The sequence below is a fragment of the Girardinichthys multiradiatus genome, chromosome 19, assembly GCF_021462225.1.
Source record: "Girardinichthys multiradiatus isolate DD_20200921_A chromosome 19, DD_fGirMul_XY1, whole genome shotgun sequence".
NCBI lineage: Eukaryota > Metazoa > Chordata > Actinopteri > Cyprinodontiformes > Goodeidae > Girardinichthys > Girardinichthys multiradiatus.
Window position 1 is genome coordinate 11,477,097 of NC_061811.1, and position 13,141 is coordinate 11,490,237.

Here is a 13,141-nt window from a genome sequence, read left to right on the forward strand (position 1 = left end):
GTCATTTTAAATATAAATTTTTAGTGTCAAGCCTTGAACATGAATTCTGTCTATTTTTAAATGAAAAGATTAACTCGTTTAAAGGTGATGTGAAAAAGTATGAGTGTGCTATGACTGCAGTGATACTTTGTTGACATTTGTGGTACTTGGAGAGGTCTTTCTCAGCCTTCCGGTCTTTATTTGGTTGTCTGTTGAGACTCAAGTTAGCCCAAGACCACTTCTGATTGATTGATCAGTCCCACTTGATGTCTCCTCCCCCAGAAGCTTGCACTCACAGGATCACAGTCAGGAAGGTCAGACCAAACCTAAGACATAATCGAAAAGCCTTGCCTACTCAGTTTAGAGGCCTGGCCAACCACTTGGTTTCGGTGTGGATATATATTTTTACCAGTGTTTTGCACTATTCCATATGCATTTATTTCTATGTAAATGTTGCAAGATTCTAATTTCTCTAGCCTCCATCTACCTCAGATGTAGTCAGCATTGCTTAATAACTTTCCATCTTTTGTGTCCAATCTAGTTCTGAACACGAGAGGAAGCAACAAGAAATCAAACAGACAGAAACCAACAGCTGATGCTAAAAGCTGACCGGTCTGGATGGTCCAGAAACTTTGAATGTCTCCTTCCTTTCTTCCTCCTCTCAGTTTAAAGTAGAAATTACAATCAGAATTAGGTAATAAAACTGCTTTTTTTAGACTCCTGAGAGACTGATAAACTCTATAAATATTAGATTTTAAATCAGTTAAGGGAATAAGATTTTCAACATTGAGCATGACTCAGAACTTCCCTTGACTCTAGATAAATCTTCAACCAGAGAAACATTCCCCCATAGACCATTTCCTTGTGTTTTTATGTAAAAGAGGTCATTCCAAGGAAAGGTCCAGAAGGTTAGAAAGATTTTGAGATTATGAGCCCGATTGATTTGTGAATTGTTTTAAGTCGTCTGTGTTTTTTTTTTTTTTTTAATGTAATATCGAGTTTAAAATTTAAGCTGAAAATATTTTCTGAACATAATGTTAAATCTAATATGTGGCCATGACTAAAAAAGGAGAAACAATATTCTGTTTTCTATACAGAAAAGCCTTTATGATTGCATATCTAATTGAAATTAGCTGGAAAATGTTATTTTTGCAAAAACAGATTATTGTGCAACTCTCATGTTACAAAACCTTATTTTAATTAGCAATAAGCAAATCAATCTTTAAATTGTGAATTATATTTTCTTGAAATAACATGGATTCTGTCTCTATTAAATAATATTTTCTAAACTAGTGAGTAAGGAACTATGCAATTCACACATAGGGTAGATAGAAAGAGAAAAATCCCAAATCTTTTATTAAACAACAAGAAACAAAAAGTGCCACAAGCCAAGTTTATAAATTTCTACCATAGATCCCCCTAATCTGATGAGTGAATATCATGTAAAAATAGCCATGGAAGTTTGTTGTCTTTTTAGGTAGCAAGACCAAACAAAGGTAACTTAACCTAAGAGTAAATTGTGAAGAAAAGTCACTGACCTAATGCCACTCTGGCAGCTGAGGCATCATAGTTTATCCAGAAGGAGACCCAGGACAGGATGGTGATCAGGATGGATGGCATGTAGGTCTGCAAGATGAAATAGCCAATATTCCTCTTCAGTTTAAAACTCAGTGACAGACGTGGATATGAACCTGTTTGGTGAAGAAAATGGTAGAAAACCCTTGTGATCTTTAAACAGATTGGTGATAAAAGACAAATAATGAAACATAAGTTTCTGCACAATATTTTACTAAATGTTTCTATACATACATTATAGTTGGTCAGTACAGACAATGAAAATCATCAATATTTACCCGAATAGAATCTAAATACTGTATACAAAGAATCATCTAAAATACGTTTTTCATTAAACAGGGTTTATTATTACCTGTGGCAAACACGGCCTTCTTGGAGAGGGTTTGGTAATCTATGATGGAGAATTGAGGAAGCTCAATGTTCTCCACACCGGTGACTGATCCGGCGTTGCTTCCTCCCTGCCAGTAAAACTCAATGTCGTCTGTGGTGTATCCATCTGACAGAAGCAGGAAAACAAACATTAAAAACTGAAGTCAACCACATTTGGCTTTGGGTACTTGCACAGGTAGGAATAGAGAGATCACAATAATCCTAAAAAACATTTAGAAACAAGTGTGAATTTGTTTTGAGGGAGTGTTCGAACCTATTAACTTTTATTTTGTTATTTTAAGGAAGATTATTAGCAGAAGTGATTGAAATATTCAGGTCCCTTTATTGTACATAAGCTGAACAGTTTTGCCTGCCTTTCTGTCTGCCTATCAACCTTCCCCCCTCCATCTGAACAAGTTTGTTTCAGTTTCTTATATCCAGGAACTTGTTCTTTTGGTCAGTCGGCTGTGAAGTGGTCAAGTGCATGTCGAAGCTCCTTGTTTCAATATCATAAATAGGAAACAGAACCATCCAGCCATGAAAGCTGTATTTATCTCGTTTGCATTGACAGGCATTAGCAACCCAGAACATTGTACTCAGAGCAGCAATTATCACTCTTTGAGGTCATTTGTTCATCTGTGTTGCTGGGAAAAGACAAAGAGAAGCTATCTTATCTGGACTGAGTTCCATAAAATGCACCACTAACTCCTCTGCAGAGGCGCTGTTACTCCTGTCTTGATTCTGAGAGATGGCAGGAAAGAAAATGAAATAGATAAATGGATGGGGCTTGATCTGTAGTAATAAAGATATTTATCCAATACTGATGAAGAAGCTCTGGATTTACTGGTCCATCTACTCTCCGACCCTACCCTATGAATTATGACTGAAGGACAAGATCCTGAATACAAGAAATAAGGTGTATAGCTCAGTCAACCAGGGAAGGGCTTGGAGTAGAGCAGCTGCTCGTCAGCTTTAAGAGAAAGATACGGTAGTTCAAATATCTGATCAACATGCCTTCTAAACGCCTCCCCGCCGAAGATTTTTGTACATGTCCCACTGTGACATCAAAGCAAACCCAGATAGGATTATAAATCCCTTCTGGCATGAGACCACCTTGTGACCCACCACAAGGAGCTAGTGAATGTCGGTGGGAAGAGGGGGAAACTGCATTTGGCCTTTTAGTTCTAATTATATCATCCTTTGTTTACTCAAAGATAGCGTCCTTTTTTGACCCCAACAACTGCAAGACGGCGAGGCTTCTAGAGTAGCCTCCCTGTCACATCATCTCTACAACAGACAAGACGTTAGGTAGACAAGTCGGTAAGGGAAGTAAGAAGTCAGTCTGACATAATGTCTGATTCACAGCTGTGTTGGTGTGTGACTGAATAACCTGAACTGTTGGTGCCCTCCAGGATGGATTGTAAACATGTTTATTTCCCATGATATGTACTGGGAAAAATGGTCTCCACTGCAGAGTTACAAGATGAAAACCACAGCTAAACACCTAGGCTTGACTCACATTTTCCAAAAAAGTAAAGCTGATCCCTGAGACATTTTGGAAAAAACTTTGTGGACCGAAGAGATGAAAGTAGAACTTTTTGGAAGATTTACATTCTATTACATTTGGCTTAAACTTAACACAATATTTCTGAAAAAGAACATTATCCTTATAGTCAAAGATGGTGGTAGCAGTATAATGGTCTGGGTCTTTGCTTCTTTAGTACCCGTACAATTTGCTTCCCAAGTGGCAAAACAAATGTTTAGGGGTCAGTAGCTTTTTTTTACACAGGTGTTACATGCAGCAGTGTCTGCATGTCAGTGATTGGATCCTTCTCTTCCTGAGTTTCTGTTGTTTCTTGCTGTTAGGTTCCTGCAGCTGGGAGGATGCAGCTAATAGCACATTGCCATTGATGAGCTGGGTTAAAGCTGGGAGAGGAGCTGGTCTCATTGCCAGTTGCCCATTTGGCAGCAAGTGTGCTGCATGAGCTTGGTGAGAGCTTGGTTTGCCTGGTGGTTTTGAGTGTGCTAAATTGAGGGATGTTTCCTTAGAAAAGGGTTTTTAAGTATAGGAAAGCTAGTCTTGGTTTTAATTTTGTGGCTGTGCAGCGTGGCTTGAGCTTAAGAGGGGGCTTAAGTTTTCTTTTTCTGAGTCCCTTTGAGACTGTAGGCTTTTTTTTCAATTGCTATATGCTGTCCATGTCCACTGTTTGTTCTACAATTATGTTTTTTTTTCAAAATAAACAGACATTTATGTTACTTGCCATATTGTCTTTATGGGAAGTAACACAGATCTGAGTAAGTTTGGATAGCTCTTGTTTTCCAAATTATGGAATTCATCATTTAATTACTGTTTTTTGTGTTTACTCAGATTTTCTTTCTATGATAATCTAAAATGTTTATGTGTGACCACTGAAAAAGTCTCTAAGGCGGCACATACTTTTCCGTGGCACTCCATATGAAGGAAGCATGATGCAGTTAAATAACTTTTTACCAGCTAAAACATTACAGGCTTGCCGTTTCCAATATGAGACCTTTAACTTCTATTTCTTACTTGAATCTAGGTGCAGACTTTTTTATTAGTCACGTTTCTTTGTGCATTAAAGCAAGAAACAAAAGCTGCAGATTTGCTGCTAAATGTTGCATCTCATATTCATTTTTATTCTACACTCAAAACTGATGTTTAAAAAAATCCCTGCTTCTTTCCAGCTGCTGGACATCTTCCAGTTTGCCAGAGGCTGAGTAGCACCAAAAATAAAGCCTTTCCTTTACTTTCCCTGGCCTTAACTTTCTTTGGGCTACATCTACATGCTTAAACAGGGTGACTCGGCCCCGATGCCCCATCGGTAATTAGACCCATTTAATTGGGCCGATTTGTTTCTCCTTTCAGGCTCTCCATCTTATCTGCAGTCAGCTGAAAGATTTCTGGGAATTAACAGCTTATCAGAAGCAGAAGAGCTTCATTATGCTTTTACTTCTCATCCATTTTCTGTGAGAAGAAGAGCATTTTTGAAGGGTTTAAGTGATCCATTAAAATAATTTGAACAAGGTGAATGATTTAAAAGCAGAACAGCCCATTTTAATACTTTTCTTCCACAGGGATACAAATATCTCCTGATTTACTGAAATAAATTCCGTTTGAGTTTTTTTTTTTTTTTTTAACCTCTGATCCGACTGAGCTCAGTTTCCTGAGTTTGAACTCACAGTAATGTCTTCGCTATTTCTCCTGTCAGGTTTGTTAGATGGTAAAAGATTCTGTGTATAGAGAAAGATTTTGCGTGTAGGCCAGAAAATTCAATTTTGGTTTCATCTGACCAGAGCGTCTTCTTCCACATCTTTGCTATGTTGTCTAAATGTCTGCTTTCAAACTGGAAGGGTTTTATGGCTATCTTGTTGCCATTCTTCAATAAAGGCATGACACACAGTGCATGACTAACAGTTAAATTAACACATTTTTCCAACTGAGCTGTGCAGCCCCTCCAGAGCTACCATGGGCTCTTTCTGCTACTCTGTTTGCCAAGCCCGTCATGGACATTCAAAGCTTGTGATTCTGTTTTATTAACCAAATCTGCTTTAATATTCTACACAGCTTTAACCCTGATCTGTCTGGGGTTCCTTGGTCTACTTCATATCACTTTATCACATAAAACTCAACAAAATAGAAAAAGTTATAGACTGAGGAAAAAAATAAATTCCCTGGAGCAGAGTCTGCTTGGATTTAGCCTTCCTATTCAATTTCCTTTCTGATAATTTTATCTAAGCAACACGATTAAATTAAGTTCAAGTCTTGGATTTTTATCACTTTACTAATATGTGAGATTTAGGCAGAACATTTTATGTCATTTTGATGTAATACAATCTGTATTTAAATGTCAAACATTCCCATGCTTGACAGCTAACCAGGTTTGGACACTTGATTTTCATACTCAAATGTAACATTTATTTGATACTGTTCTGACCAGATTCACTCAGACAGTCCAGAAGAGCATGCATAAGCATTCTTCTGTTAGATTAAAAAGGACAGCTAAAATCAGTAAGACAGTAAATCGAAGGAACTTGGGAGCACAGCCATGAGCCTTTGTTTCTACTCACAGTTCAACTCACAATGAACAGAACCCTAACACTATTTTAATCTTAGCCTACATCGGTTTAATCTGTTGGAGAAATGAGAGGGACTAAAGAGCTCAACAGACATCGGTACCGCTGAAGATCATCCCCGCTTATTACTAGAGAAAACCTATTCCATTTATCTTTAAGAAACATCAGGAATACATGGATGATGCCTTAGGAATTGATGTGCTGTAGTAAAACTGTTGCTTTAGTCAGTTGTGGTAAATAATTAATTGATCTAAAAGGCTAAACGTTGGATTAACTGGTCCATCTGTATCACAACTCCATCTTTTAGAGGAAAAATCTGTTACCATCTTGAAGCAGGTCCTGCTAGAAGTAGAAAACAATGCATGATGGATAATTCAAAATCTCTGAACAAGGGTTGTTGACAATCAAGCCCTGATGCAGAGCTGGAAAAGGAACCAATTTATCAGTGTTCCAACCATTACCAATGGTCATAAGATATAGATCCTGACTAATATCATGGATTAAAGCTGCTGAATTGAACTTCAACTGGTAAAAGTGGTGGGCTCTACCCTGGAGATAAGATGAACTCCATCATTTGGGGGAACCTTAAGAGCTACTGCTCCTCCACATATAATAGGAGTCAGCTGAGGTGTTTCTGAACTGTCCATCTTATAAGGGACAGTTCCCTGTGGGGATCCTGTTGACACCCTGGGACAAACCTAGAACTGGAGAGATTATTTTCCCCTTCTCTGCTGGACACATTCTGAAATTCTGCAGGAGAAGCAAAAGAGAGTCCAATGACTATGCTCTAGATTGATGCAGGAAAGCAGCCATTTTGTTGCCATAATTCTAACTTAGAAATAAATGTCCCTCCACACTTATTATATGAAAAACCTAAATGGTTTCCACTGTCAGAATGGGGCTTTGCTGGGTTCCAGAATTGCAGCTTCACCTGTTGCTTTACATGCATGACATCTAGCCAATAGCTAATTTGTAGACTTGATCATTGGTTAAGCTTCAGGAAAAAAAAGAAAAACACTCCCCATAACATAAACAAAGCGAGTCATATACAGTAATTGATTCTTTGCAGAGCTCATATGGCTTTCATGCATACACATGACTTATGCATGAAGCTCCAGGTGGACAGGTGCTCCACGCTCTCTAAATGTAGACATATATAATGTGTGAGACTTTAACTATTCATGTCAGCATTGTTAATTATTTAACTGAAGCACTCCGGACAGGTCCGGTCAAACAGAAACTGTCAGTTTGCATTAGTTGGTGTGAAGCTGAATGTGACTTCAGTAACCAACGAGGAAGATGATTCTGACCTGATAAACTGTGTGGAGCTGTTTTATACTCAGCTCCTGCAGTGTATGCTTCTAGGTTTCAGTCCTGCTCTTCCAGATCTCTCACGCAATGCTTTGTTTTGCTCTATTGCAGTTTTGCTCATCTTTGGTTTGCCTTCTAAAAACCAAGTGTTTAGTTTCACCACATGACTGTTAAGTCCAGCATTTGGATCCTTTTATCAAAGATCATGACAGCTTCTTGTGTGATATCTGAATAACAGGCTGATCTACCCAGGTTGGCTGAACATTTCTTGAATCAATTTGCACACAGACTTTGTGCTGCTTACAGCTCTCGATCTCCAAGGTGCAGTTTTGCTCATCCAGCGGGTATCTGCGCAGATCCATCATACAGGCGGCTGTTGTGGTGATCCTTGAAGGAGAAACAAAATAAAAAATGTTCATTTGACTTCCTGACGTTTTGGGGGGGGGGAATGTATAACTCAAAGAACCAACCTTCTAAACCTCAAATTACACAAATCCTTTTAAACCTTAAGTGGAGCGAAACTATCCGTCTCGTTCCCATAATTACCTTTGCTCTGCTCAATTGACATACCCAGCTCTTCCCCCTTTGGAAAGCTTTGTGTTAAGCTTTGTGGTTTAATCTTAATTATAGCAGTGAGTTAGCAATAAAACCGAATAAAACCCTTGGTGAAGTTTTACAGGCGAAACAAGAACCAACTGTTCTCCAAACGGATTGAGCCACACCTTATTTACAGCCTCATGTATAGTGTGTTTGACAGCAAACACAGTTAAAGGTCCTCCCAGATATCCACTGTAGCATTCAGGTAGATTACAATTAATGTCCTGTAGTGGGAAGATAAATTACAAGCATTTTTCTGGCTGACTTGCACTCATAGTCATTCAGACTGAAAATCCGACTGCGCAGGGAATACATGAAGCAAATAAAAATCCCTGCATGCTTCATGTACTTTAATTAGACATATTACGGCTGCATTATATTCGGTAAGGCTTATTAAAAGTATCTATTGTTAAATTAAATACATTCAGGTCAAAATAAAACATTCCTATTAAAATGTTTTATGTTGATTTACTGACGTACAAATTAGGACAGTAGTTCTAAAATGATTTAGGCCGAGCCTATTTAGAGAAAAAACATTTTCCAACCCCCCTGTCCTTCCAATAAAATGGAAAAATATTGGTCAAACTGAATTTCACTTAAAGAAAAAAAAAAAAACAGTATCAGTATCAATCAGTGTCAATCCATTGTTTAATTACATTTCCCTCATTGTGTCAAAAAGAGAATGAACTACTTTTAGTCATTTAGTTCAACAGAACTGCAACTTTCTCCTTACAAGTCAACGAGTAGACACTTTCCATTTGACTGTCTGTCCATGCCCTTTTCACTAACTTTATGATTTATCTAAAGCTTCCTAATGTGCTCAGTGTGTCCAAGACAAAGACGGACAGTCTAGGAGTATTTGAAGGTAGATGATAAATATTTATGTTTTTATGGGCTTTTAGTGTCCATGACAGTGTAAGAGCTGGGAAAACATGAGGACAGCTGAACTTTTACTGTCAGAGTAAGGAGGTATTAGATGATTTGTTCATTTTCACAAGTATCCTGGCATCCCTGGTTATGGTATTTTCAGCCTCTTCTTATTAAATATTTTCTAATAAAGACAAAGCCTTAATGAGACAAAAACCATAATAAATCTGTAAATTACATATACAGATGAATACATTTCCATCTACCTGCAAGTCTATAAAAGAAACCATTTAATCTTTCAGTGGAAGATGGAAACTTTTTGTAAATCATTCAGAGGACAGAGACTTAAAAGGAGCCATCAACCTAAAACACTTACAGGGATTTCATCAGTCTAACTCTTTCATTTTATATAGGCTGTTAAGCCTAGGTTAAATCCACAGTGCTGGTCAAAAATAACTTATATTTCAATATAATAGTTACAAAGAAATTACTCATTTAAAGATATACATTTGTGTCAAAATCCATTCCAAACTGACCCATTTTCATCATCCTAAGTTAGCATACAACTTCACACACTTCCACACTCAGCCTCTCCCCTCCCAGAGTAGGCTCACCTGAACGCTGACAATCAAAACAGTGCTGTTTGGAGGTATTTGGCTAAGGAAGCAGGCTGAGAGGAAATGTTGAAGGATGGCAATAAGCCCTGATGCTACCGGTGCTCCAAAGCGCAGAGACACTCCAAACCTGGTAAAGCAGGCGTCTCCAACTCCGGTCCTCGAGAGCTACTGCCCTGCAACTTTTAGATACATTCCCGCTCCAACACAGCTGAATCAAATGACTGAATTCAGGATGCCAACAGGTTTGGCAGCGGGCTTGTAATGAGCCTTTCACTTGATTCAGGGGTGTTGGAGCAGGGGGGCATCTAAAAGCTGCAGGACAGTAGCTCTCGAGGACTGGAGTTGGGACACATGTGGTAAAGCATCCTAAACACTTGACTGTTTGACTGGGATTTAAAAAGGTCAGTAACGCTCCTGTATCTACAGCATGAAAGGAGTGAACATTCTGGACAGCATAAGCTAACATTATGCTTTTAAATATTAGCAACTTACTGGTAATCCAACTACTCTGTTACTTCTGCCATAGTCCCCCCATCAACATGTGTTTCCCAGCTCTATTTTACCATGGGTACAAACTAAGGTAACGTCCATAGGGTGACGTATAATGAAGGTTTTCAATACTTGTGTTAAAAAACATTTAAAATATGGATTTTTTAAAAATATTATTAATTAATTACACCATGAGAGACAGACTGAAATATTTTATTGTTTGTGTTAAACGTCTGTGGTTGTGCTTTGGCAACTTATTATAAGCTGGCAATGATGAAGGCCTGACCTGTGAATAAACAGACATTTAAATTGGTAACAAATAAACTAATCTTTGAAATGAGTTGTAAGAGATTGATGTTTCAAAGTTCATTGTAGTATTTTATGTGCAGGTGACTTACTTTGGCTTCTTCCTCTATAGTGTGTTTAGGCTAAAAGATTCCCCAGGGCCCTGAGTACCTTTTAAAGGTTCCAGGAGAGTCCATTTATTGATTGAGGAGTGGGGAAGTAAACTGTGCACTGTAGGGTTTGATTCTGTAGAAACTGAAATGTATTTTATATATATTTATAGATATGTTTATCCAGATTATATTTGTTGAATAAAGTATTAGGATGTTTTAATCATTTTGTAGCTGTTTCTTAGTGCATACATGTTTTTGTGAACCCTGTTTTATATGGTAGGTCTGTTCATTTGAGAGTGTACTAGGCTGCCTGTTGAAATCATTGGTCATTTTGCTTTTAGTTACACATTTTTTGACTGTTCCACTAAATCTTGCAGCTGCTCTTAATATAGTGTTTGTGTGTTTCCATATGTGGTGTAATAATAGCAAAAACGCAGATCAGTCTCATGAGCTGTTTGTTATGGCGTGTCTTAAGATGATGTTTCTAACTATAGTTTCGAGATTTTAGAAAATACAAAACATTTATTCTGCATTATAATTAACTTATATTTGCTCTATAGGCCTCTGTAACCTTTTCTTTAAAATTCGCAATTATGCACTACATTGTGTGTGTCTGTTACATAATAAATACTAATATAATAAAGTTTGTGGTTGTTAATTAATAAAATAAAACATTTAACCATTGTGAATAACTTTGCAAAGCTCTTTGTATGTGCATTTGCTATTTTCTAACTACACACTGTGTTTTCACTGTGATTCCCCTACATGTGGCCTCGTGACCACTATGACTCTTGTTAAACAGAAGCTTTTCAGACTGTGCATCAGCTCAGGCCCAGCAGCACATACTAAACTTAGCCTCTGTGTCATCTTTTCCTTCCCTTACTGAGAACAGCGTTCTCCAAGTTTTGACCATACCACAGATCTGCCGCTGATAATGTGGAGATAAACAGATCTTTGATGTCTTCATTATTTCAAGGTGTTGAATTTCCAATAATTGCTGTATGTGTGCGCTAGTCAAAGCTGGGGTCATTTTGGGAAACCTAAATATAGCCCTTGTCTCAGTAGCGAGCACATTGGATGAATAATTGTCGGAGCCTTTGGGGGATAATGATTCTGCAGCAGAGCAGTGTGAAAGAAAATCTTCAGTCCTTCAGATTCTGGGGCCTAACTAGTGAAGGAAGGAGAAATGTCTTCCTCACAATGCAGGGTATATAAAAAGTAAGCTGATAGTCCTAATTTTACATTATTATTAAAGAGAGCAATCAGCAGATTGTGGTGCTTCATTATGAAGGTTCATTTTACAGCAAATTTGGTTGACAGCAGTGAGAGGTTAAAGTAACAACAGGTTCAGGATTGGCAAAGACTGCTTTAGATTGGCCAGAAATCCTAATAACAGATTCTTCTACAATTAATTTGAATACACCTTTTATTTTTAGAGGGGTCCAAGCCCCTCCCTATAATTTATTCTATTGATTAAAATAGAGATGTTTGGCTGCGATGAGCAGCACCATGTTAGCAACATATTAGCGTAAACATCTCACCAACGTTCTAGCACGGTGGTGGAGGGCTGATGATCGCGGCTGACTTTGAATCATGAAATCTTGTGTATACCAAGGTATTCACCTGTCAAATATAGGGTCATCTGTCCAACAGCTGAAGCTTGGACCAAACTTGGTCATATCTACAAGAATAGCTGGAAAAGACTTATGGTGTTGCATTGACCCAGTCGAAGTCCAGACCTCAACTTGACTTATTCAGTTGGTGTTTTGTTAAAGAATGCATGAAAATAGACAATGGGTGCAGCAAGTTTATTGGCAGTTTAGAGACACAGCAGAGAAGCTAAATCTGAACTCTGACAGAACTACTAATAACAACCTACTAATGAGAGGCATTTCATGCTGGCAAAGACCTCCTGTACTCCTGTATAGGAGGTGGATACTCAGGTCAAAATGCAAGAAGGCATGAAAGGCTCCTTGCATTTCGACCTGACTCTTTAACTCCTTTAAAAGTTTGTTTTCTCAGAGGAAAGTTCATTTGATTGAAATGTAGCCAGAGATATAGATGGACACAGTGTCATCAGAATACCATCTAGAGCAGTGGTATACAAACGTTTTGCCACAGGTACCAAAATCCTCAAGTTGAAAACACTTATGAGTTATGAAAAATCTGTTTTTAATTCAATTCAATAAAAAAAACTTTATTGATCCCAAAGGCAAATTAAATGTTGTTATAGCTCATATTATGTAGGTCAAAACATAAAAAATAGTTTTCTTGTTTTTACCTCAACGAAAATACTCAACATACAATATTTTAATGCAGGGAACAAAGTAAATAACTGTACATCTAAAACATAAAAATCGTCTTGTTTACCTTATTAAAAGAAAGGCGTACAATAGGAGATTGTACGTGTCATGATCCTCACTTGTTTGTGTATCTGTTTGATTGCACTCACCTGATTCCTGTTAATCCTGTTGTATTTCAGTCTGTGTTTTCTGTTCCATTAATGTCGGGTTGTCTGTTTGTCCAGCCGCTTTGCTGTGAATCCTGCTGTTCTGTTACTTTGGGTTCTTGAGTTTTCCTTCGGGCCCTGTAAGTTTTTTTTATTTTATTAAATATATCCATCCACCATGTGCCTGCCCAGGTCCAGCTGCCACTTTGGTCCTTCACCACAGCAAAACACCACAGTACGCCTTTCTTTTAATAAGGCAAACATGCAAGACCCTCCATTTTATTTGATTTATTGTTTTTATTTTCTTGGTGCAGAAAATGTGTTTTTGTCTATTCTCAGCAACAAGAAGCTCTTTCTTCAAAATTGGCTAAAAGTCACTGGATGCTTGTTGTCCT

The 13,141-nt window shown here is 37.8% G+C and overlaps 1 protein-coding gene across 4 annotated transcripts in view; it reads right to left on the reverse strand.

Moving 5' to 3' along the window:
• Positions 1-13,141, reverse strand: part of gabrb1 (gamma-aminobutyric acid type A receptor subunit beta1) — a 70,324-nt gene that overhangs the window by 6,924 nt on the left and 50,259 nt on the right. For all 4 annotated transcript variants that reach the window (XM_047346171.1, XM_047346170.1, XM_047346169.1 and 1 more), the window contains exons 13-15: positions 7,634-7,716; positions 1,907-2,050; positions 1,518-1,670 (exon numbers count right to left, since the gene is read on the reverse strand). In XM_047346171.1, coding sequence (XP_047202127.1) covers positions 1,518-1,670; positions 1,907-2,050; positions 7,634-7,716 — 380 coding nt within the window. The remainder of the gene's footprint in view (positions 1-1,517; positions 1,671-1,906; positions 2,051-7,633; positions 7,717-13,141) is intronic.